This window comes from Gorilla gorilla, chromosome 8 (assembly GCF_029281585.2).
Source record: "Gorilla gorilla gorilla isolate KB3781 chromosome 8, NHGRI_mGorGor1-v2.1_pri, whole genome shotgun sequence".
Lineage (NCBI taxonomy): Eukaryota > Metazoa > Chordata > Mammalia > Primates > Hominidae > Gorilla > Gorilla gorilla.
The window spans coordinates 134035266-134061540 of record NC_073232.2 but is presented as its reverse complement, the minus strand read 5'-3'; the positions used below and the strand labels follow the sequence as shown (position 1 = coordinate 134061540).

Below are 26275 nucleotides of genomic sequence, written 5' to 3'. Positions count from 1 at the left end.
CTGTCTCAAAAAAATAAATAAATAAAGTAGAGAGAGATGGTTGTGTGTAACTTCAGTTACCTCAGCTTTTTGTGGCATTTTTTGAGGGATCTAATTTGGTGGTTTGTTTCTCCCCCCGCCACCCTCCAAGCCTTGGTTTCATTCGCTCGTGTGAAATGTTTCTTTATTTAGAATTTTTTTTTGCAAGCTTTTACTGGTTAAGTGCTGTTCTTGCTTTAAGGCTTCAGTGTTTTATATGCAAGATGTTTTAGGCATTCATTCATTCATTTAAGATTCTTTTAAAGAATGAATGTGTAAAGTATTATTTTGAAATTGTGAACAATGAAAGGTTCTAATAAGAGTTTTTTTTGTTTGTTTTTTTTTTTAGTTAAGGAAGTATCTTATAAATCCCCCACTTATCTTGAACAATAAGTAAGAATCAACCACAGTGAGTTATTGTTTTATTAAGTCAGGTCAGACTTACTAAAGTTTGGCTTTATTGATCAAAGAATTAGGTTTATAGCATTGTTTGAATTTTAAACCACAAAGAAGTAATTCGTCTTTAGGCTCAAAAGCAGATAGTTTTAAAGAACATGAGACATAATGAAACCTGAAAATATTTTAAATTTGTACATAAAACGCTATAGTTTTGCTTTTGTTTATAAAAATCAGCAGTATCCTGAAATACTACCTTTGCTAATCTCAGATTATTAGGGACTTTTATGTTAAAATAACTAAACTGCAAAGATATAGCCTAGTAAAAATATCCTAGATATTTTTCTGTATTTCCTTTGTGAGTTCTCTCTTTTTCTGTGCATCTCTCAGTGTGTATACAGGGTGTATGTCTGTGTGTGTGTGTGTATGTGTGTGTGTGTGTGTGTTTCTCTCTTGTCTTTCTTATTCTTAGTGTATCAGTAGTTCATGCCTTCTTATTGCTAAGTAGTATTCCATGGCATGGATGTTAGATATGTTATACTTCGTTTAGCCATTTAACCATTCACCTGTTGAAGGACATCTCAGTTGTTTTTCAGTTTAGGACTGTTACCAAAATAACTACTACAAACATTTGTCTACAGGTTTTTACATAAACTTGAGTTCTGATAAATGCCCAGCAGTACAGTTACTGGGTTGTGTGGCAAGTATATGTTTAATATTTTAAGAAACTGCCAAACTATTTTCCGGCATGGCTGCCATTTTACATTCCCAACAACAATGGATGAAAGATAACACTTCTTTCGTGTTTGCCCACATTTGGTTTTTGTTACTCCTTTTATTTTAGCTGTTCTAATGTATATAGTGATACCTCATGATAGTCTTAACTTGGGCCTCCCAAATGGCTACTGATGTTGAACGTCTTTACATCTGCTTGTTTGCCGTCCATTAATCCCCATCAGTGAAATGTCTCCTCATGTTTTTTGTGCATTTTCTAAATGGATTTGTTTTTATATTGCTGAGTTTTGCGAGTTGTTATATATTCCAGATATGTGTCCTTTGGTAGCTTGTCTTTTCATCATTTTATCCGGGTTTTTTGCAGAGCAAATTTCCAATTTTAATGAAGTCTAGGTATCAATTTAAAAATTTTTTTATGCATCATGCATTTGGTGTTATGTCTAAGAACTCTTCACTAAGCCCTAGTTCTCAAATATTTTTCTCCTGTATTTTCTTCTAAAAAGTCTCATCATTTCACATTTTACATTTAAATCTATGATCCATCCATTTGGGTTTAAGTTTTGTGTAAGATGGGAAGTTTAGCTATAAGTTTACTTTTTTGCTGGTTGATACCCAGTTGCTCCAACACTAGTTGTTGGAAAAGCTCCTCTTACTTCATGAATTACTTTTGCAACTTTGTCAAAAATTAGTTGGCCATACTTGTGTGGGGCTATTATGGTTTGTTTATTCTCTTCCATAGATTTATATGTCTGTCCTCCACCAATACTACACAGTCTTGATTTCTGTATCTATATTTTTAAAAGTCTTGAAATTAGGGAAAAATTATTCTCCCATTAGTCTTTGTCAGAATTATTTTAGTTATTATAGCTCTTTTGCCTTTCCATATAAATTTTAGAATACTCTTGCTTCTCTTTGTAAAAATTCTTACAGAGACTTGATAGGAATTATGTTAAATCTATATATAAATTTGGGGAGAATTGACATCTTTACTAGGAGCCTTTGGGCCCATGAACATGGATTGTTTCTCCATTTATTTAGAGCTTTGATTTTTTTTCATCAACAGTTTGTAGTTTTCAGCATGTAAGTTGACAAAGTCAAAATAAAATAAATTAAATTAACATTTATTTAGGAATCACAGAATTGCAATTTAGGGCATACGTACAGACCACGGTGGTCTTCTGTATGTCCCAGGAACAAACAGAAGGTTGGGCATTTTATTAGAAAGAGAAATGTTATGTAATGTTTTGAAGAAACATTGACACTAGAAAAGCTTTTGGAAGCTGGCAATCTCTGATTGGTGAATGACAGTGGCAGGAAAACTGGTCTTTTTTTTTTTATTTTTTTATTTTTTTATTTTATTTTATTTTATTTTTTTTTTATTATACTTTAAGTTTTAGGGTACATGTGCACATTGTGCAGGTTAGTTACATATGTATACATGTGCCATGCTGGTGTGCTGCACCCACTAACTCGTCATCTAGCATTAGGTATATCTCCCAATGCTATCCCTCTCCCCTCCCCCCACCCCACAACAGTCCCCAGAGTGTGATATTCCCCTTCCTGTGTCCATGTGATCTCATTGTTCAATTCCCACCTATGAGTGAGAATATGCAGTGTTTGGTTTTTTGTTCTTGTGATAGTTTACTGAGAATGATGGTTTCCAATTTCATCCATGTCCCTACAAAGGACATGAACTCATCATTTTTTATGGCTGCATAGTATTCCATGGTGTATATGTGCCACATTTTCTTAATCCAGTCTATCATTGTTGGACATTTGGGTTGGTTCCAAGTCTTTGCTATTGTGAATAATGCCGCAATAAACATACGTGTGCATGTGTCTTTATAGCAGCATGATTTATAGTCCTTTGGGTATATACCCAGTAATGGGATGGCTGGGTCAAATGGTATTTCTAGTTCTAGATCCCTGAGGAATCGCCACACTGACTTCCACAATGGTTGAACTAGTTTACAGTCCCACCAACAGTGTAAAAGTGTTCCTATTTCTCCACATCCTCTCCAGCACCTGTTGTTTCCTGACTTTTTAATGATTGCCATTCTAACTGGTGTGAGATGATATCTCATAGTGGTTTTGATTTGCATTTCTCTGATGGCCAGTGATGATGAGCATTTTTTCATGTGTTTTTTGGCTGCATAAATGTCTTCTTTTGAGAAGTGTCTGTTCATGTCCTTCACCCACTTTTTGATGGGGTTGTTTGTTTTTTTCTTGTAAATTTGTTTGAGTTCATTGTAGATTCTGGATATTAGCCCTTTGTCAGATGAGTAGGTTGCAAAAATTTTCTCCCATTTTGTAGGTTGCCTGTTCACTCTGATGATAGTTTCTTTTGCTGTGCAGAAGCTCTTTAGTTTAATTAGATCCCATTTGTCAATTTTGTCTTTTGTTGCCATTGCTTTTGGTGTTTTGGACATGAAGTCCTTGCCCACGCCCATGTCCTGAATGGTAATGCCTAGGTTTTCTTCTAGGGTTTTTATGGTTTTAGGTCTAACGTTTAAATCTTTAATCCATCTTGAATTGATTTTTGTATAAGGTGTAAGGAGGGGATCCAGTTTCAGCTTTCTACATATGGCTAGCTGGTTTTCCCAGCACCATTTATTAAATAGGGAATCCTTTCCCCATTGCTTGTTTTTCTCAGGTTTGTCAGAGATCAGATAGTTGTAGGTATGCGGCGTTATTACTGAGGGCTTTGTTCTGTTCCATTGATCTATATCTCTGTTTTGGTACCAGTACCTTGCTGTTTTGGTTACTGTAGCCTTGTAGTATAGTTTGAAGTCAGGTAGTGTGATGCCTCCAGCTTTGTTCTTTTGGCTTAGGATTGACTTGGCGATGCGGGCTCTTTTTTGGTTCCATATGAACTTTAAAGTAGTTTTTTCCAATTCTGTGAAGAGAGTCATTGGTAGCTTGATGGGGATGGCATTGAATCTGTAAAGGACCTTGGGCAGTATGGCCATTTTCACGATATTGATTCTTCCTACCCATGAGCATGGAATGTTCTTCCATTTGTTTGTATCCTCTTTTATTTCCTTGAGCAGTGGTTTGTAGTTCTCCTTGAAGAGGTCCTTCACATCCCTTGTAAGTTGGATTCCTAGGTATTTTATTCTCTTTGAAGCAATTGTGAATGGGAGTTCACTCATGATTTGGCTCTCTGTTTGTCTGTTGTTGGTGTATAAGAATGCTTGTGATTTTTGTACATTGATTTTGTATCCTGAGACTTTGCTGAAGTTGCTTATCAGCTTAAGGAGATTTTGGGCTGAGACAATGGGGTTTTCTAGATAAACAATCATGTCGTCTGCAAACAGGGACAATTTGACTTCCTCTTTTCCTAATTGAATACCCTTTATTTCCTTCTCCTGCCTGATTGCCCTGGCCAGAACTTCCAACAAATAAACTAGAAAATCTAGAAGAAATGGATACATTCCTCGACACATACACTCTCCCAAGACTAAACCAGGAAGAAGTTGATTCTCTGAATAGACCAATAACAGGAGCTGAAATTGTGGCAATAATCAATAGTTTACCAACCAAAAAGAGTCCAGGACCAGATGGATTCACAGCCGAATTCTACCAGAGGTACAAGGAGGAACTGGTACCATTCCTTCTGAAACTATTCCAATCAATAGAAAAAGAGGGAATCCTCCCTAACTCATTTTATGAGGCCAGCATCATTCTGATACCAAAGCCGGGCAGAGACACAACCAAAAAAGAGAATTTTAGACCAATATCCTTGATGAACATTGATGCAAAAATCCTCAATAAAATACTGGCAAACCGAATCCAGCAGCACATCAAAAAGCTTATCCACCATGATCAAGTGGGCTTCATCCCTGGGATGCAAGGCTGGTTCAATATACGCAAATCAATAAATGTAATCCAGCATATAAACAGAGCCAAAGACAAAAACCACATGATTATCTCAATAGATGCAGAAAAAGCCTTTGACAAAATTCAACAACCCTTCATGCTAAAAACTCTCAATAAATTAGGTATTGATGGGACGTATTTCAAAATAATAAGAGCTATCTATGACAAACCCACAGCCAATATCATACTGAATGGGCAAAAACTGGAAGCATTCCCTTTGAAAACTGGCACAAGACAGGGATGCCCTCTCTCACCGCTCCTATTCAACATAGTGTTGGAAGTTCTGGCCAGGGAAAACTGGTCTTAGAGTCACAGCAGGTCGTTTCAGCAGCTACTCGGTGAAACTGGTCTTAGGGCTACAGCAGTCCATTTCAGCAGCTGGGCTTGTGGAAAATTCAATTATTGGAGCGGGTGCTATGTGCCCTGAGTGATTCCCCCTCCCCCGCCCAGCCCCTCCTCTCTGACCTACTTAGGTATGACAAGAATGACCCAATTTGTATAATCAACTTTCAGAGTCCTATACATATTCTTTTAGATTTACACCTAAGTTTTTTTTAAACAACTATAAATTGTATATTTTCATTTCAGTTCCTATGTGTTTATTGTTAGTATATTGGAATACTATTGACCTTTTAAGTGCATTTACACTGTTTTGCATCTACAAAATTTTACCATCTTGCAAAACAAACTCTGTGACTGATTAGACAATAAATCTCCATTATTCCCATCTCCAGCTCCTGGCAACCACCATTCTACTTTCTGTCTCTATAAATTTGACTCCTCTAAGTACCAAAAATTAGTGGTGTCATACGGTATTTTTTGTGACTGGTTTATTTCACTTAGCATAATTTCTATAAAATTCATCCATGTTGTAGCATATGTTAGAATTTTACCTCTTTTAAAGGTTTGTATGTACATATCACATTTCGTTTATCCGTTCATCCATTGGGTTGCTTCACCTTTTGGCTATTGTGAATGATGCTGCTATGACCGTGGGTGTACAAATAACTGTTCATGTTCTTGCTTTGATTTCTTTTGTATATACTCCTAGAAATGAGATTGGTGGGTCATATGGTAATGCCATTTTTGATTTCCCAAAGAACATAGCAACTGCACCATTTTACATTCCCACCAGTAGTGCACAAGAGTTCTAGTTTCTCCATATCCTCACCAACACTTACAGTAGCCATCGTAATGAGTAAGAGTTGTGGGTTTGATGTACATTTCCCTAAATGATTAATGTTGTTGATCACTTTTTCATGTGCTTATTGGCCATTTGTATGTCTTCTTTGGCGAAGAAACTTAGTTCTCTAAATATTATGGATATTAATTTTATCAGATGTGATTGCAATGCAGCTAGTTTCTATGTGGTGATCTTGTATACTTTTACTTCACTGAACTTGTGTAGTTCTTGGAGGGTTGTTGAGATTTTCTACATAGAATATCATGTCATCTGCAAATAGAAATGGTTTTATTTCTTCCTTTACAGTCTGTCTGCCTTTTAGTTTTTTTCTTGCCTTATTTCACTGGCCAAAACTTCTAGTAATATTTTGAATAAAAATGATGAAAAGAGACACCCTTACTTTTTTTCTGATCTTAGGGGGAAAGCATTCAGTCTCTCACCTTTAAGATATTAGCTATAGGGCTTTTGTAGATGTTTTTTATCAAGGTGAAGACGTTCCCCTCCACTCCTCGTTTTCTGAGAGTTTTTATCGTGAGTGGTTGCTGAATTGTGTCGGTGATTTTTCTTCTTTAAACTGTTAATATGGTGGATAGCATTGATTTGGTCTTTAATACTGAACCAGCCTTGAATTCTTGAAATAAGCCCTGCTGGTCATGGTGTGTAATTCTTCTGTATGTTACTGAGTTCTGTTTTCTAGTATTTTGTTAAGGACTTCTACATCTGTGTTCATAAGGGGATACTGGTTTTTGGTTCTGTCTTTTTGTACTGTCTTTGTCTAGTTTGGATTTCCTCCTCTTTTATTCTCCGAAAGGGATTGTGTGGAATGGGCTTTATTTCTTTAAATGTTTGTTAGAATTTTCCAGGCCCTTCTGGAGCATGAACAAGTGGTGGAAGCCTCGTTGTCTCTATGCCATCTGGGAATGGAGATTTTCAGATTTTTAATTATAAATTTAATTTCTTCACTCTTTATAGGGCACTTGTCCATTTCATATTGGCTGAATTATGGCAGTTTGTGTTTTTTGAGATTATTGTCTAGGAGGTTTTTTATTTTTGTTTTGCTTTTTGTGTAGGCCGCCCCTTTCCTGGTACTTTGGCTAGAGGGAGCCAAAAATCCCCAAATTTCGGGGATTTTTTGGTCTGTGTGTGTTGGCTTTTCAGAGTTGCCAACTTTTTCAGTGTTTTGCCGGGAATAGATGAGGCAAAAAGAAAACCCAGGGAGTTTATCACTGTGTCACTCCTCAAGTCTCAGAATCCTCCTTGAAACCCACTCTGCCTTCAGCTTTCCTGACACTATTTATCCTGTGACTAAAAGTGGCCAAGGTAGAGCTCAGGCTGTTGCTTCAGTGGGTAGAAGCCCCAAGCCTTGGCAGCTTCCACATGGTGTTGAGCCTGTGGGTGCACAGAAGTCAAGAATTGGGGTTTGGGAACCTCTGCCTAGATTTCAGAAGATGTGTAGAAATGCCTGGATGCCCAGGCAAAAGTTTGCTGCAGGAGTGGGGCCCTCATGGAGAACCTCTGCTAGGGCAGTGCAGAAGGGAAAGGTGGCATTGGAGCCCTCCCACAGAGTCCTTACTGGGACACCGCTGGGTAGCGCTGTGAGAAGAGAGGGTCACTGTCCTCCAGACCCCAGAATGGCAGATCTACCAACAGCCTGCACTGTGCACCTGGAAAAGCTGCAGACACTCAACGCTAGCCCGTGAAAGCAGCAAGGAGGGAGGCTATACCCTGAAAAGCCACAGGGGCGGAGCTGCCCAAGACTGTGGGAACCCACCTCTTGTATCAGAGTGACCCGGATGCGAGGCATGGAGTCAAAGGAGATCATTTTGGAACTTTAGGATTTGACTGCCCTGCTGGATTTTGGACTTGCATGGGACCTGTAGCCCTTTTGTTTTGGCCAATTTCTCCCATTTGGAACGGCTATGTTTACCTAATGCCTGTACCCCCATTGTATCTAGGAAGTAACTTAGTTTTGATTCTACAGGCTCATAGGCAGAAGGGACTTGCCTTGTCTCAGACGAGACTTTGGACTTGGACTTTGGGGTTAATTCTGAAATGAGTTGAAATGTTGGGGGACTGTTGGGAAGGCATAATTGGTTTGAAAATGTGAAGATACGAGATTTGGGAGAAGCCAGAGGCGGAATGATATGGTTTGGCTCTGTGTCCCCACCCAAATCTCATCTTGTAGCTCCCATAATTCCCATGTGTTTTGGGAGGGACCCAGTGGTGAGTTATGGGGGTGGGTCTTTCCCATGCTGGTCTTATGATAGTGAATGGGTCTCATGAGATCTGGTGGTTTTAAAAATGGGAGTTGCACTGCACAAGCTCTCTTTGCCTGCCACCATCCATGTAAGACATGACTTTGCTCCTCCTTGCCTTCTGACATGATTGTGAGACTTCCCCAGCCACATGGAACTGTGAGCCCAATTAAGCCTCTTTCTTTTGTAAATTGCCCAGTCTTTGGTATGTCTTTATCAGCAGTGTAAAAACGGACTAATACACAACATTTTTTATTTTTAAATTTCAAATTTACAGGAAAATGACAAGAATAATACAAAGAACATATGCATACCCTTCACTCAGACTCCCCAGTTAACGTGTTACCACATTTGCCTTATCACTTTTTCTGTTTTACTCTGTATTTTTTTCTAAACCATTTGAGAATAAGTTTCTGATATATTGCACTATTGTCCTTCAGTATCCCAGTGTGTATTAGCTGAAAACAAGGACACTTTTTTTTACATTACTAGACATGGCCATCAAAACCAGGAAAGTAACATTGAGATGTTGTTACCATCTAATCCACACACCCTGTACAAGTGTTACAGACTTTCCCCATAATGTCCTTTATAGCGCAAAAATGCATACACACATACACAAGCCTATGTTACTTTTCTCTCTTTTTTTTAGACCTAAGGTTCAAGTGAGGATCCTGTGTTACATTTATTGTTGTGTCTTTTTAGGCCCCTTTTGTCTAGAACAATACCATAGTATATCCTTGTCTTTTGTTACCTCGATATTTTTGAAGAGTCCAGTCACTTTGTAGTTTTTCATTTGTGTTCATCAAGTATTTCTTTGTAATTAGATTCAGGTCACATAGCTTTGGCAAGAACACCCTAGAAGTGATGTTGGGTTTGTATTGCATCATATCAGGAGGTGTACAGTGTTAATTCATCTCTGTACTGTGACTTGAATTTTTATCACTTGGGAAAGTGGAATGTACCAGGTTTCTCCACTGTAAAGTTGATAAGTATTTTGTACATGTTAATAAGTAATTGGTAAATATTTTGTAGAAAGCTGTCCTGAGACGGTGTAAATATCCTATTGTGTCAGACTTATATCTACTGGTTTTTACATCCATTGACGATTCTTGCCTCAATCACTTATTACTGAGATGGCTGCCAAATGATGATTTTCTAATTCTATCACTACTTCTACTTTTATTAGTTGGCATTCTACAATAAGGAAAAGCAGTCCTCTTTCCCTGTTTGTTGTTTATATTGACTCACGGAATCTCATTCTAATCAATGTGTTATAAAATTGTTACTTTCATTATTTATTTTGAATGCTCAAATTGTCTCAGATTTGGCCAGTAGGAGCCTTTTCAGGGTGACTCATGTTTTCTTTTGACGAGTCCCCATCATTTTTTGAGCACTTCCTTTCTGGCACAAAATATTTCAGACTCATCTTATACTTTCTCTGACTCAGTTCTATAATTAGTCACGTCTCCAAGGAGCCCTAGTTATTTTTTGTGAAGAGTAATATTCAGAATACAAGATGTGAGTAATAAGTATGCTCATTGCTACTGGGGTTTCATTGCTTCTAAGCCCTCTCAGCAGACAGATCTAGGCAATATATGTGAGTTTATACACATACGTTTATATCTACCTGTGTATCTGTATGTCTATATCAGGGTATAAAAGTCATGGGTTTTCACCAGTATCTGGAATTTTAATCCAGCACAACAGTTTGTTCTAGTCTTCTCCTTTTCCATACTTGTAGCTCCATTCTCTGACTGAGAAATCTGGCCTCCCCATTTTCTCAGTATATTTATTTATATGCTCAGTTCCCTTGTATGTAACTAATTTCTTGACCACATGGGCCAGAATTGGCCCAGTCCTGCCAGCCTGAACTCACAAATGTCTCTTTGGCCCGGCCCCAGCACATAAACCAACTTCCCTCTCATCTTTGAGAAATTCTGTAATAGCATGTTTTAATTTACGTTTCTTTCATTATATTCTATGAGTTTTTAAGCCTCGCCTTTATTAGGATAAAGATAAATGGTGAAATAGGAAGTGTCTAAGATGAGTATTTAGGGGTCAAAACATAGAATAGAAATTTGAGAGTCCTTATTCATCATCATAAGAGATTTTATTAGCATTTTACTTGGCCAGTATTTACAGATCCTACCAGCAGTATATGTGCTGAGGTGATAAAGTTGATGTGATTTTTTTGTATGCAATTGCCTGATTTTTGCATTCTTTCTGCTTTTCTCTGGTGACCTTTTACTGGACTTTGATACCAAATGACCATAATATCAAAATTAACCTGGAGTTCTTTCTGGCTAGAATCATCTTGATAAATTATATAATTTATATTTTGTTATGTGACTTTTGGGAGCCAATGTTGTTTTTAATCAACATATCATGAGTTTAACTAAATTGCATAGATTTTTTTCCTTTGAAAAATTATATTTTAGCCATGCCAGTTCAGCAAGAAAATGAAATAAAAGGCATTCAGATTGGAAAGGAAGAAGAAACACTGTCTCTATTCTCAGATGGCATGACCTTGTACATAGAAAATCCTAAAGAATGTAAAGAACTATCAAATAAAATGAGTTCAGCATACACAGAAATCAATTTTATCCTACACACTTAAACAGTGAGCAATTTAAAAATGAAATTATCAACAGTTGCGTTTACAACAGCATTAAAATAGAATTGTTAGGAATAAATTTAACAGAGCAATGCAAAAATTATATTCTGGAAAATACAAAACATTGTTAAAAGAAATTACAGAAGACCTAAATAAGTGAAGAAAACATCCCATGTCCATGGATCAGGAGACTTAATATTGTTAAGATGGTAGTACTCCTCAAATTCATTTACAGATTCAGAGCAGTGATCTATTAAAATCCCAGCTGGCTTCCCTGCAGAAACTGACAATCATAAAATTCACATGGAAATGAAAGGAACCCAGGATAGCCAAAACAATCTTTAAAAAGAATAATAAAGTTAACACTATGTGGTCCTGGCATGCAGGTAGACATACAGATCTGTGGACTAGAGTTGAGAGTCCGGAAATAAACCCTCATGTTTATGGTCAGTTAGTTTTCAAAAAGGGTGCCAAGACAATTCAGTGAAAAGGATACAGCCTTTCAACAAATGGTCCTGCGTCTTTCAAAAAAATGAAATTGGCCCCCTACTTCACACCATATACAAAAATTAAAATGGGTTGGACCTAAATTTTAGTAAGAGCTAAAACTATAAAATTCGTAGAAATGCCAGGTGCAGTGGCTCACGCCTGTAATCCCAGCACTTTGGGAGGCTAGGTCAGGCAGATCACGAGGTCAGGAGATCGAGACCATCATGGCTAACATGGTGAAACCCCGTGTCTACTAAAAATACAAAAATTAGCCAGGCGTGGTGGCGGGTGCCTGTAGTCCCAGCTACTTGGGAGGCTGAGGCAGGAGAATGGCATGAACCCGGAAGGCGGAGCTTGCAGTGAGCCGAGGTTGCGCCACTGCACTCCAGCCTGGGCGACAGAGGGAGACTGCGTCTCAAAAAAAAAAAAAAAAACAAAAACCTTAGAAATATAAATTGTAGTAAATCTTTTTTTTTTTTTGAGACAGAGTCTCACTCTGTTGCCCAGGCTGGAGTGCAGTGGCACAACCTCGGCTCACTGCAAGCTCTGCCTCCTGGGTTCATGCCATTCTCCTGCCTCAGCCTCCCTAGTAGCTGGGACTACAGGCGGCCGCCACCGTGCCTGGCTAATTTTTTTGTATTTTTTTAGTAGAGACGGGGTTTCACCCTGTTAGCTAGGATGGTCTCGATTTCCTGACCTCACGATCCACGCGCCTCAGCCTCCCAAAATGCTGGGATTACAGGTGGGAGCCACCATGCCTGGCCACATTGGAGTAAATCTTCATCACCTTGCACTGGGCAGTGTTTTCTTAGATATGATACAAAAAGCACAGGCAACAAAAGAAAAAAAATTGATAAATTGGACTTTATCAAAATTTAAAACTTTTGTCCTTTCAGAGACCCAGTCAAGAAGGTGTGAAGATAATTCACAGAATGAGAGAGTGTATTTCCAGATAATGCATTCAATAAGGATCTAGTAACCAGAATATGTAAAGAACTCTGACAACTCAATAAAAAGACAACCCAATTAACAATGGGCAAATGATTTAAACAGACATTTCTAAGAAGACATATGAATGGGCAATAAGCACGTGAAAAGATGCTCAGCATCATTAGCTATTGGAGAAATGCAAATCAAAATCACAAAAAGATACTGCTATGCACCCACTAAGAAGGCTGCAACCTAGAAAGCAGCTAATAGCAGTGCTCATGAGGATGTGGAGAAATTGGAGCCTTTGTATACTGCTGGTGGGAATGTCAAATGAGGCGGCCACTTGGGAAAGCAGTCTGGCAGTTCTTCAGTATGTTGACTGCTAATAGATGTTATGGTTGCACAACTCTGTGAATACACTGTAAGTCCTTGGTTTGTATAATTTAAATGGGTGAATTACATGGTATGTAAATTATATCACAATAAAGCTGTTATTAAATGACATTTTACAAGCTTAGATATTTCTTAGTTTTTGTTTTGACCAAAAATATTCTGAGTGAAATTACAACAGTATTACTTTATAGAATATGAACATGCGTAATTCTCTCAGCTGGAGTCCCAGAGTTAATTTCTGAGCCTCCCACCAAATGGGCTTAAAGAATGGGCTGGGAGCCTTGTTATTTCTATCACAACTGCTCTGCATTTCTTGGCCTATTCTTTTGCTATTTTATACTGAAAAGCTTCCTTTTTTCTCACCTTTCCTGTCCCCTCCCTCATAAAGATTAAAAAATTTGTTAATATCTCCTGTCACTTTAAAATATTCTAAATCATACTTGACTTTGAACTTCCAGAGTTGCGTTTTTGTAGAGTATTTCTTCCGCTGTCGTTCATTTGTGGAAAATTTTAAATTATTAAATCAGTTTTGTCCAGCTATCTCCAGCCATCTGCCATTTATATAAGTATCTTCCTTGGAGTATGTAACTTGTTTTATTTATGTAGTAATGCTGTATGTAGCAGTAAATAATGAAGTTAAGAGAATAGACTTTCATTAATTTTTGGAAAGCCTAGAAGTTATAAAGTCTCTTTAAGAATAACAAATGAGTTAAATCCCCATAAGAAGGAGAAGTAAAGCTTTGATCTCTAGATTCTTGTCCTTTGAAAGCACCTGTATTGTGCATTTCATCTCCTGTGAATAAAAAGTTGGGGAAAAAAATCAAGTAGTTGTTGCCCACCAGTTTTCCTTGAAGATTAAAATTTCATGGAGTTGACAACATATTTGTATCGCTAGTGATCAAATGCTCATTTCAGAAGAGAGTTTGCAGGATTGCCTTTGGTTGTTATTGTATGAAATTAGATTGTGATACATCAGAGACAAGAAAAGTGGAAGAAGTTCTAGTTGGAACATATTTTTAAGACATCTCAGTAAGCTGAGAGTTTTTCTTAGATGAAATGGCACATGGTCCTTAATCTCCAAATGGCTTATTTTTCTGTTATCTTCAAGATCACCTAAGAAAATGCCTGTTGTGCTGTGTGGGTTCAGCTCTAGAGATTTTTGTCTACAGGCGCTGATGACATTTATTAGGCAAGCAAGAAAAGATGATTATAAAGGGGTTTTGTAAGGATTTGGGGTACCTTTTTTCCTTTAGTATATAAATCATAATTTATTGTTAATGGCTTAAGTATTTTTGCTTAGGTTTTCATGTTAATTATGTAGAATATGCTAAGAATTAGTATCTGCCTTTCTTAGGAACGTAACTAAGTGAGTGTAAGACCACAGAACATTAAGCCCAGAAGACAGAAGTATGTTTTGCCTATAATGATAATCAGTAGTTTTTCAAGTTAATATATTATACCCACTGAAGGGGTAATTTGATGTTTCTTCCTTAAATTAAGATATTGCTAGAATGTGATCCAAAACTCTGTATTTTAATATTTAAATGCATTTTATGAAATTGTTAAAACACTGGTAACTTGGATGGGTGTTTGGTGAGGGTAGGAGGAAACTGTAGAAGTGAGGGTTCTGCATGGGGGGCTGACATCACTCTCTGCTTTGTTTATTTCTATGTTACTTGAATTTTACAACAGGCATTACTTTGATGACTAAAAATGATGTAAAATTAAAAATTAATGTCGTTATTGAATATTCATTAATTAATTGATAACTAATTCCAAGACAGTTTGTTGAGTTCATTCAGTTTGATAGTTTTTAAAAATGGATAGTGTATCTTTCCTTTGTTTCTATCACTGTATGTCTTGTTGATCTGTGTTTCCTTTTTCTAAAGTACTGCAGTTGTAGCTTGATTTCTTTGGGTAGGCAGAATTCTAAATTTGAGTTACAATTAAAGGGTTTTTCACGTGAGAAAAGATAGGCTTAGTATTAATTTTTAAAGGGAAACTAAATGTTTTTATTTGCTTGTATGTTAATATCTGAGTATACCTTCTTGGTCGAATAAATTGTTCCTGACAGAATGTGCAAATTAAGTTTGAATTAATGTAACTACAGAATTAGATAAAATCTTACCTGAGTACTGAGGATTTTGTGAAATGTTAGAACCTGGTGTATTGGGCATTATGAACACTGACCCAGGGAAGCAGTTAGGTTTGAAGGAAGGTATGGGCAGGAGCTTGACAGATGCTGGCAACACATATTATTAGATGTTTCTGTGCCATTTTTATAGTCAAAGTATGTTCATGGAAAAACTAAAGAATTTGGGACAGTTGACAAAATTAAGTCGTATTTTAGTAAATTAAAAAGTTTCCATCAAGTTTCAGCATAGTCTGTGTGTTGGTGATAGAATTAGCACCACATTACTTGCAGTATTAAACAACAATCCTACAAGCTTCTGAAGGATTTGAACACTAAGACTAAATATAGTTGGATTTCCAAGTGATTCCAAGTGACTTGGATGCATTAACATTGAAGAGAATGAGAGGATTTTAAAATTCATTAGTATCACTTTTTTATAATTATGTATGACATTAAAAAGTGAATAGCTTCTCAATATCTGCTTTATAAGATACTTTATTATGGATTTGACAGCTTTGATCCAGAACAATTCTAGGCCTCAAAAGTGTTTGGGGTTAAAAAAAAAACCAAAAAAACTATTGAACTTGATTAATTTCTGTGCCATAACTCTATAAAAATGCTGTCAATTAATTTAGAAGTTTAGGAGACTTAATTGTATGTGTTTGTTAACAGATATCAGTGGCATCATAAGCCAATTTGGAATTCAGTGGTTGAAACATAGATATTGTAGTGTTTCCCAAAAATATGACAGTGTGTAATTTTAGAGCTTTTTCATGTGATCTCAATAAATAGAATGGAAGTCTATATTTTGACAAATGAAACAAAATTTCTGCTCTCCACAGGGAATACACTTTAAAATAATTGATGTAAATTATACATAATGGTAGGGTTTTTCATAATCTTGTATTTTTATTTGTATATATCATACTGGAAAAGAGTAAAAATTAAAGGATGACATTTTATTTTAGATAAAATGACAGATCTCACATTCTTATTTGCTAGGGTGTTTCATTTATTGGGGTCTTAAAGTATATCTGTCCCCAAATATTTTAGGATAAAGGTTTAAACTGTTAAGCATCATTCTGTATAAATATAGACATACTTTAAAATTCCAATTTAAAAAATTCAAGGTTTTAGATTTAGAAAATTTTGTTTTGCCATTGTTCTTGCTGCTTTTTCACTTGCTGATCTCACCAATCTTCACTTTTTTATTTGTATGAGACTCTAAACATGCTTGAATCTGCCTTTTTCCTGCTAGACACATTTAGATGGTGGAGATTGTTATTCATGTTGCAGTGTGCACACATTAAAATATCCAAAATGGACAGCAGGAATCAAAGTGTTGCCTCTTCCTTTGTTTGTCATTTACCCTGGTAAGGGATGTGATAACCTAGTACATGTTAAACATACAATTGTTTCAAAGTATGTGGACTTTCCCCTTTGGTTGGATAAAGTAATTTGTAAGAAACATAGTTTTAAATTCATATGTGTATCAGGATCTAAGCAGGAACACCAAAACCACTTCAAGTATTTACAACAGAGAAAATTTAATGCAGGGAATTGGTGATAACAGGCAGTGGTGTTGCTGAGAGCCAAGCAAGGCGCAGAAAGGTGACCCAGAGATTAGCAGTAGCAGGAAGACACTGCTACCCTGTGCTGAAGAGGAAAGGGGGCCCAGGGGTCAGGGCTACCCAGAACCCTGACAACTTCAAGAGCAGCTAGAGCAGCTTCCAAAAAGCAGAGCCACGGAAGAGAGAGGAGAGGTTTGGGGGGGAAATGCCCTTGCTTCTTTATCCCCCCAGCTCCAGTCTCTTGTTACTGGCTGAACCCAGTTGGAGACCAGCTGAGCCTGCAGGAGCCAGCCTCCTGCAATACAGAGCAGAACAGGTGGAGGGCGAGGAATGGAGCTGAGGGCAAGCAGGCGCAGATGAAACAGCAATATTGAGAAGTTCCTTCTCTTGACAGTTTATGTCCATCTTCATCTTGATCTCCTTTGAATATGTCCCTGGACAAATTAACAATAGAAAACGACAATGGCACTCAGTTCTGTGGATGTGAAGGCCCTCTGGCTGGCATCGTTGATGTTCCTTTCTCCTCATCCCTCCATGCCATCCCAAGCTGTTTCTCAGTGAAAGACTGTGGTCTTCTCTGCCAGTGTAGAACTTCTTTTTGGCTAACAGCACATAATTAGCTTGTATCTCCTGCTACAAACCTCTAAACAGGCATAGAATGTAGTCATTTGGGGGAATGCCCTAACTGACATTCTCTAAGATGACTGAGATCAGCTAAGCCTCTGAAATAAATTCATATAGTAGGAACACTCTCTTTTAGATGTCAGAAGAAGAGTGTTATGCCTGTCACTTTTGAAATTGAGCTTGGATGATTTCTCCTGATTAATTTATGTCCCTTTAGAGAAAGCAACGACTTTTGAGGAAGAATAAACTTTTTTTTTTTTTTGCTACAATTACAAAATAAGGGATGTAATCTGACTTAAGTATTCAGAGCATAGAGCCTTGTATGAAGCGGACATCCAGTAAAATGTTTGATTAAATTTGTAGTGAATGTACTGTGAAAAGTTGATCATTGGCTTTGGGCTTTGAGAACTAGATATAGGAGTTTATAGCTGGAAGACTAAGAAATCTCCTAAAACAGTCCCATTGATTTATAGAAAAGGAGGCTGGCATTTCTATTTTTATTTTCAGGAAATTCAAATTTAGAAAAATAAAATGCTTAAATTAACCTTAAAAACAACTATTTTTTAGATTACAAAAGTCTTGTAGAATATAAAAAAAGATGAGTTTGTGTGTGTGTCCCAGCGTGAAAGTCTGTAATTAATTCTACTCCCAGGAATTGATGCAGCAAATGTTTATGGAGCCTCTACTGTGTGCTAGGTAGTGTTCTAGGCACTGGGGAAGTATTAGCAGACGAAACAGTTGAAATATTTCTTCTCACAGCACTTTATTCCTAATGGAAAGGGAAATAGGCAGTAAATATATGTGTCAGGTGGCAGTAAGTGCTATGAAGAAAGATGAAGGAGAACTAGAGTGGATTTTCTATTTTATGTGGGTCCAGGGAAGCCCTCTGACAGTGATCAGGGGAGTAAGAGGGTGAGCTGTCTGGTACTCTGGGGAAGCGGGTAATTCTGGGCAAAGGGAAGGGTTAGCAATACGTTCTATTAACAGGCTGACATATATGTCTCCAGATTTTTTATATTGGACTTTTAAATAAAATAACTATTGTTTATACTGTGCCTACTTTTGCCTTTCACTTAACAGTCTATCTTCCTTTGTCTTTTTAATAGTTGTGTATAACATTTCATTCTGTGGATATACCTTAACTCTTTACCCAGTTCTCCATTGATGGACATTCAGGCTGTTTCCAGTTTCTAATATTAGAGAGAGTGTTGCCATAAACAGCCTCATACATGCATGAAACACTTGTATGGGTGTTTCTCTAGGACAGTGATTCTTTTTTTTGTTTTGAGACAGAGTCTTGCTCTGTCGCCCAGGCTGGAGTGCAGTGATGTCATCTCGGCTCACTGCAAACTCCGCCTCCCGGGTTCACACCATTCTCCTGCCTCAGCCTCCTGAGTAACTGGGACTACAGGCACCCGCCACCACGCCTGGCTAATTTTTTTGTTTTTTGGTTTTTTTTAGTAGAGACGGGGTTTCACCGTGTTAGCCAGAATGGTGTCGATCTCCTGACCTCGTGATTTGCCCACCTTGGCCTCCCAAAGTGCTGGGATTACAGGCGTGAGCCACCGCACCCCGCCTGTGGTTCTTTACCCACTTTAAAGGGCTTAAGGAAATACTGAAGCTCAGGTCCCATTCAGACTAGCTTTTGTATTAGGGTCTCCGGCGAGGGGATCCAGGCTTTGGTATTTTTCAAAATCTCAGGTGGTTACAATATGTAGTCAGGCTCCAGAACCACTGCTGTAGGATTGTTCTTAGAAGTAGACTTATTGAGTCAGTGAAAACTTTGTACATTTTAGTAGATACTGTAACATTATTCTCTATATTCTTTAGGATTAGGAGTGACTGCCAGTAATAGAAACCTAAGGTAATATTGGGTTAAACAAGATAGTTTATTTGTAATGTAAATATCTAGACATAGGCAACCCGGAGCTGGTATGGCAGTTTTGTTCCATGAAGTCCTCAGTTGCCCAGGTCCCTTATAGCTTTTGTTTTGGCTGAACTGAAAGTAAGCTCTTAGCCCAAAACTCCAAGGTGGAGGGGAGGGATCCTGCCATGAAGTCCAACGTTCCAGGCAGCAGAACGAAGGAAAGGTTGAAAATCAGCAAAAGGTACAGGTCAGCTATCCTTTGGAAAAGATGCTTGGAAACTTCCACAAAACACTTCCACTTGTATCCCATTGGCCAGAACTTGGTCATGAGCCCACACCCAGCCACAGGAAGGCTGGGAAACAGGCTTTTGTCTGGGTGACCTGTGTACCCTGAAGAAAACCGGGGCTGGTTTTATATGAAAGAAGAGAAGGACAGATAGTGGCAGCCACCAACTGTCTCTTCCACATCTTCCATGAAAGCTGTAGGAACCTGCCCTCCTACCTAAGACCATGAGGGTGCATTGTCCATACCTAGTCATTCACAACTGCAGAGTCAGCCAAAAGCTTCAGTGCAGAGATTAAAACTTCAGATAATATGTTGGTACAGGGAGAGGCAAAACAGACTTAAATCAGATGCAGGAATGATGCCGGAGAGTTGTAAACTGTATCATGTGCCAGAAAATAATAAAGGTGCAGGAGGTCAGTGTTCTAATTAGACACATTTTGTCTCTGCTTGATGTTTCAGCTGTCATCCTGGAGGGTCTTTATCACCTTCAGCATGGCAGTTGTTACTGAATTGCTAACATACTCAAGTTTGTGTTAATATTAATGCTGCCCACCCTCACTTGAACATACTCATCAAAGATATCTTAATACATAATTTTTATGTTTTAAGTTAAAAATTTTTTAAATTAAGAAATGAAGGCTGGGTACAGTGGCTCAAACCTGTAATCCCAGCACTTTGGGAGGCCAAGGCGGGAGGATTACTTGAGGTTAGGAGTTCGAGACAGCCTGGCCAGCATGGTGAAATCCCATCTCTACTAAAAATACAAAAATTAGCCTGGTGTGGTGGCACACACCTGTAATCCCAGCTACTTGGGAGGCTGATGCAGGAGACTCGCTTTAACTTGAGAGGTGGACGTTGCAGTGAGGTGAGACAGCGCCACTGCACTCCAGCCTGGGCGACAGAGCAAGACTCTTGTCTCACAAAAAAAAAAAAAAAAAAAGGAAACAAATAGTTTTGATATGTGACATTTTACAAATCAGTATTTTTTGTCATTGCAGTGGATGAGGATCGCAGTACGGAACCTGACCGATTGCAGGTGTTTCACAAGAGAGCCATCATGCCTTACGGTGTTTATAAGAAACAGCAGAAAGACCCAAGTGAGGAGGCCGCTGTTTTGCAGTACGCCAGCCTGGTGGGGCAGAAGTGCTCCGAGCGGATGCTGCTGTTCAGAAACTGACCTGTTCGCCTCTGCCGGGGGGTTCCTGTGTTGTGCTGATGATTTGTGCCAGGATACATATTCAGTACCTGTGGGGAAATAACTGTCACCACCCACAAATTAGACATTTTTTATTTTGACTATGGCTTTTAAAAAATATTTTGTGGCAATGTATCTGAGAATCTCATAGTTAATATAAAGATTTTAAAACTGCATTATGACCTAGCCCCCATAATTGGGGTTTCATTTTGGAGGATTCTTTCTAGAGCAAGATATGCTCAAATTCTCCTGTTTGTATTTTGTAAAATGAAAAAGTGAATCTAAGTAACTTAATCACAGTTGTGCTTTTTTTTTTGGTTCTGTTAGAGAAATTAAAACAGACTGTTTCCTCAGGCCCATTTTAAACTGAACTTATGCTAGGAAACCTTAAGTATGGGGAAGGTAGAAAGTTCATTTCATCACTTTGAAAATATGTCTTCTCAAGAACAAAACTGTGCTGTTACTCAGTGTTCAATATGAAATTGCTGCCAAATGTTACGTAGTTTAATAGAGAACTTGAAAAAACAAAACATTAATATGGAGCTTGTGTTAGCATCAGGTATCCATTTGTTCAGGGCAGTCCTGTTCATGTCTGTTGTCTTGGCATAGTTTTTTCCCCTAGAATATAGTACTCCCTTTTACTCTAAAAAATATCCCAGTTTGGACAATAAAATACATAATTACTCTAGTTATATTATTTGCTTTATTTCTAAAAATGTAAGAAATCGAATTTTTTTAAAGAAAAATATTGGTTCCTGCCTTGATCTAAGCCTCATCCAAAGGAAATAAATAGTCACTAGTTTTTTATCTTACAACTCAGGACATTTGTCTTTGGTTATTAATGGGAATTAGTATGTGATTACTTTCATAGTTATGCCACAAATCACATTGAAGAAGGAATCATTCCGACCTCTGTTCCAGGACAAGAGCTAGAACAATCCATTTCTTGTCCTTTGATTTGAGAGTCACAGTCAGGGTGGCTTCTGCCACCCTTAGTAACTCAGAGCAGAGGCCAGCCCCCTCCTTCCCTCTCACTTTCTTTCGCTGAGTCCTTTGCCCACCTGTCAAGGTGGCAGGCACTGTGCTGGGTACAGGAGGACAGTCAGACATGTCCCTTCTTAGCTATAGTCGAGCTGTCTGGGAAACAGGATGAAAAACGGGAGGGTTATTTTCTTGTGCCCTCTTTGTCAGCTGATCCCCTCTTCTGCTACCAGCTATTTGGCCAGCAAGCCGTTTTTAGTCCCCACTTTGCCCATTTTTCTGTTCTGGTTCATCGTTTCTTAAAAGCCATGTTATAAAACGTGGTAGTTTGAATCCTGTTGCTAATTTTAAACTTTCCTCTAAAATGTACTGAATTTTGACAAAAATTTGAAAATATCCTCAGCTAACTAGAATAAAAAGGATCATAAAACAATGATTTTAAAACTGAAATCTCTAGAAACTCAGCATCCAAGTCAGCCGTATTTCTTCATTCAGAGTGTGTGTGTCACACCTGCCAAGGTGCCGCGTACTCTGCTAACCGAGCTAGAGTAGTGAGCAAAGCCATTTTCTCTGATCACAAGATTTTACATTTTTCTGGGATTTTGACCTGCAAAGTAGTCTCGTAAGAGCATTTGAGAGACTTACTTGGAACTGCCTTCAGAATCTATAGAGCCTTTTTTCTCTTTTTCCTTTAAAATGAAAAGAGCTTCAATTTATGATTATAACAAAAGTGATACTGTAAGCAGTTAGAACATTAAGAAGTATAAATAAAAAGTAAAAATCATCTACAACCCTACCATACTCAGAAGAAAACTGTCATGTATGTATACACACATACCTATGTAATTTTAATATAAATAGAATTACGTTCTACATGCTGTTTTATTTCCTCAACAGTAAATTATGGGCATGTCTGAAATGTGAAATAAATTTCAAAATAAGGCTTCAGAAAGTGTAGTAAGTAATCTCTGCATTATTAAAAATAAGCAGGGTAGGGCCTTAGCATTTGAATGTCCAACTTGGTGTTATCACTGTATCTTCCCTCTATTTGTCTTTGTGATTAGCATGTAAAATGGTATTCATAAAGATCACAACCTTTGAATATCAGATGAAGAGAAAACTTGACTCCAACATCTTACCACAACTCTGGTTTCTTCCTGCAGAATTCATTTTCAGAGGAAAATGATGAATCATCCTTGTCTGTGAACCACTGTGCTTTCCTTGAGGGTGGCATTGTAGGTTGACACCAGCAAAGACTCAGAGTGACTTGAGCATTGGAGATCCTTCTACTTGGCTGCTGTATTCATGCATTATGTTGGTTTGAGAATAGCTAGTGTATTGATCCAAGTAGTCAAAGTGTCTTAAAAGGACACCTGTTTGTCCTTTTGAGCCCCAGCTGAGTGAATACTGATAGTGGACTAGAAAAGCATAGTCAAGAAAAGTGACCCACCTTGTTACTTTACCAGCAGTCTAGCTGAGAGATCTGATTTTATGTTCGTGGCTTTCTGTAAAGAAAGACACAAGGACTTTTCAAAGACAGTTTATAGCTTTCCAAGGCAGGAAGCTTTGCATTTGCAATCTTAGTGTTGTATCCCCTTCTGATTTTCAAATACATCACACCTGCCTTCCTGTTTTGGGAGCAAAGATGTAATTTCAGTTCCCCTTGCTACCATCCTTATTTAAATTATTTCCCTTCTAAGAGATTTTTGTTATTTTTTTAAATGTAATCTGAGCACTTTTTTGTATTCTAAAAGATAGATGATATCAGATAAATATATTGTTCATTTGATTAAAATTATTTAGATAAATATTACTGTGTTGACTTTTAAATAGCTTTATCCTATTTTTCATTCATTTTGCAAATATTTGTTGTGTGTAGTTTCTTAACGTGTCAGAATCTATTATGTAAAAGAACCTTTTCAGATTTCTGAACAGTATATGCTTTGATTTTATAGGCTTTATATTATTTCAGTATGAATAAAGATAAGGAATATGAAACAGTTAACTAAAATGTATCTGTCGTTGCTAACTTGAAAAATGAAGTAGAAACAGTTGGAAAATGTTTGAATTAGAAGTTATTCAAGTGCACACTCTTTTCTAAAAGAAAGCCAATGACTATAAGGCAAAAGAAATTTGACTGCATGTGGTATTTTTTGCTCTTGTATATGCTTTTTGAACAAGCTATTTGATAAAGCCTGAATGGAAAAAATAAAGCTGTTTCTATCTGCAGTGGCTCTTGGTGGTCATTACTTAAAAGACATATGTTTTCATCTTTAAATTCCTGAACACATTTCACCTGCTGTGAATATGTAGAAAACAGAGGTAAAACATTGGCTATATGAGTCATAAAATTTAATTTTCACTAAATGGAGTTCCAGACCATGTGGTTATCTAAATCAAAGTACGGTGGATTCCTTTCTCAGAAAGAGAGTAAAGTAAATCCCATTTTAAGCCAAAAGTCTGGATTTTCACAAGATAAATTAGGGAATAGACTTTTATAACCCAAAGGGATTCAAAATAGGACTTTATCAAATTCAAATATAATTTATCTTAGAACGTTTACAGAGAAATTTTCAAAAATATAAAGTGTGCTTTAATTGTTCATAATAGTCTGTGGTATATTTATGCAATACATTTACTAGTGTTTTATCTCTTTACAGTAAAGAGGGTCCTGGTAGGTTGGTGATAAAATGAATCCTATTTCCAAGTGATTTAAACATCAGTTACAATTCCCACTGACAATTTTTTCCTCCAGAATGGACTTAGCCTTTTCTTAGTTGAAATGGACAGTGTTCATCAGGAAACATTTAGACAATATAGAAAAGAATACTGAAGAAAAGTAAAAACACTTTTAATCCCATCGGCAACAACTCCTGACTACCTTTCACGTTTCAGTGTAGACTAAGAATTAAAGTTGCTGTAGACATTTTGTTTCCCAAGTTTTTATTAGAGTTTCAAAATAGCTTGCATGCATATAGAGAGCGTGGTTTCCTCATCACATCTCTTCATCTGCAATATGAAGAAGCAATTCTAAACTAAAAGTGCTGTTTTTAAAAGTTAGTATAGCAGCTCTTACTATTACATGGCATTTGTAATACCACTCGAAATGAAGCATTTCAGCCATCTTAGGGGCATTCTTCACTTGTCTGGCACGTATAAAGCAGACTGTTAGTGACTAGCACAAATATTTTTGGTTCTTTGATCATTAAAGTTTGATTAAATGCAATATTTTTAAAAAGTGGTTTTAAAGATTTATTTATTTTGATGTTACAGGCTAGAGTCATTATAAGAAAAAGGTCCTTTGGGAGGCCAAGGCAGGAGGATTGCTTGAGGCTGGGAGTTCCAGACAAGCCTGGGCAACATAGTGAGACCCCATCTCTACAAAAACAAAATTAGCCAGGCGTGTTGTGTGCCTGTAGTCCTAGCTACCTGGGAGGCTGAAACAAGGATTGCTTGAGTTCAGTTCACAGCTTCAGTGAGCTATGATCACACCACTGCTATACAGCTTGGGTGACAGAGCAAGTCCTTGTCTCTCAAAAATTGTGTGTGTGTGTGTTTACACGTGTATGTATTTATATATGTAAATGTTGTACTCCCAACATATTATTCTATTGTGATTTTGAATGAAATTTTCTTCTGAACCTTAATTTTCCATGCTTGTCAGTCTGTGCCAGGGTCTTAAAATTATTTAACATAAGGCTTTTAAAAATTTAATTAATGTTAAATGAAAACTCATGAATACTTCATGAAATCCAATTCATCACACTTTGTTAGTTCAGTATTCAGTGAATCTGAATAGCATCTCTCAACTATTGGAGCTTTTTGATCATGAAACAAGAAAAACAGCATTTTAGGTTTGTGAATTCAGAGCTTAAGGCTTTTAGCTCAGTCGTATGTCAACAGTTCTACATATTTGTCCAGAATATTTTAAAATATCAAGAGGTGGCCAGACTGTACTTTGGAAGTTAACTGTTGCTGATGTGAGTTACTTTACTGACCTTTAAGGCAAATATTGTACACACATATATACATACAGCAAGAGAGCATGTACGCAGTGACATCTCCCTAGTAATTGTAGGATGTCTCAGTTTTGATTCACAGAATCAACTTGATAAAGGGTTTAGATTTATGACTATGGTAGGAATGACACAAACTGCTAAGGCTGCCCTGTACAATAAGGTAGCTTTAGCCACATATGTCTAATTCAATTAAAACTTAAAATTTAAATTCAGGCCGGGTATGATGGCTCACGCCTGTAATCCCAGCACTTTGGGAGGCTGAGGCGGGCGAATCACGAGGTCAGGAGTTCAAGACCATCCTAGCCAACATGGAGAAACCCCGTCTCTACTAAAAATACAAAAACAATTAGATGGGCATGGTGGTGGGCGCCTGTAATCCCAGCTATTCGGGAGGCTGAGGCAGGAGAATCTCTTGAACCAGGGAGGCGGAGGTTGCAGTGAGCTGAGATCACGCCACTGCACTCCAGCCTGGGCGACAGTGTGAGACTCCGTCTCAAAAGAAAAAAAAAAAAAAAAAAAAAAAATTAAAATGTGTCATGCTTTGGTACTTTCTTAGGTTTCTATGTGGTAAAACACTGTGGTACTATGACAGGGGAACATTTGTTTGGGGGCAATGTCCTTTGACACTTTGGGTTTCTCATATGTAATTCCCATTGTGCAATCTAGTCCCACCTTTGATTTAAGTGCAGCTATGCCTGTGTGC

General features: G+C 37.5%; 1 protein-coding gene across 12 annotated transcripts in view; it reads left to right on the top strand.

Moving 5' to 3' along the window:
* The window catches only part of ATE1 (arginyltransferase 1), a 181201-nt gene extending 157419 nt beyond the window's left edge, over positions 1–23782 (top strand). For all 12 annotated transcript variants that reach the window (XM_031015425.3, XM_055353879.2, XM_055353881.2 and 9 more), the window contains one exon: positions 20376–23782. In XM_031015425.3, the coding sequence (XP_030871285.1) occupies positions 20376–20554 (179 nt within the window). In that variant the 3' untranslated portion in view covers positions 20555–23782. The remainder of the gene's footprint in view (positions 1–20375) is intronic.
* The last annotated feature ends 2493 nt before the right edge of the window (positions 23783–26275 follow it).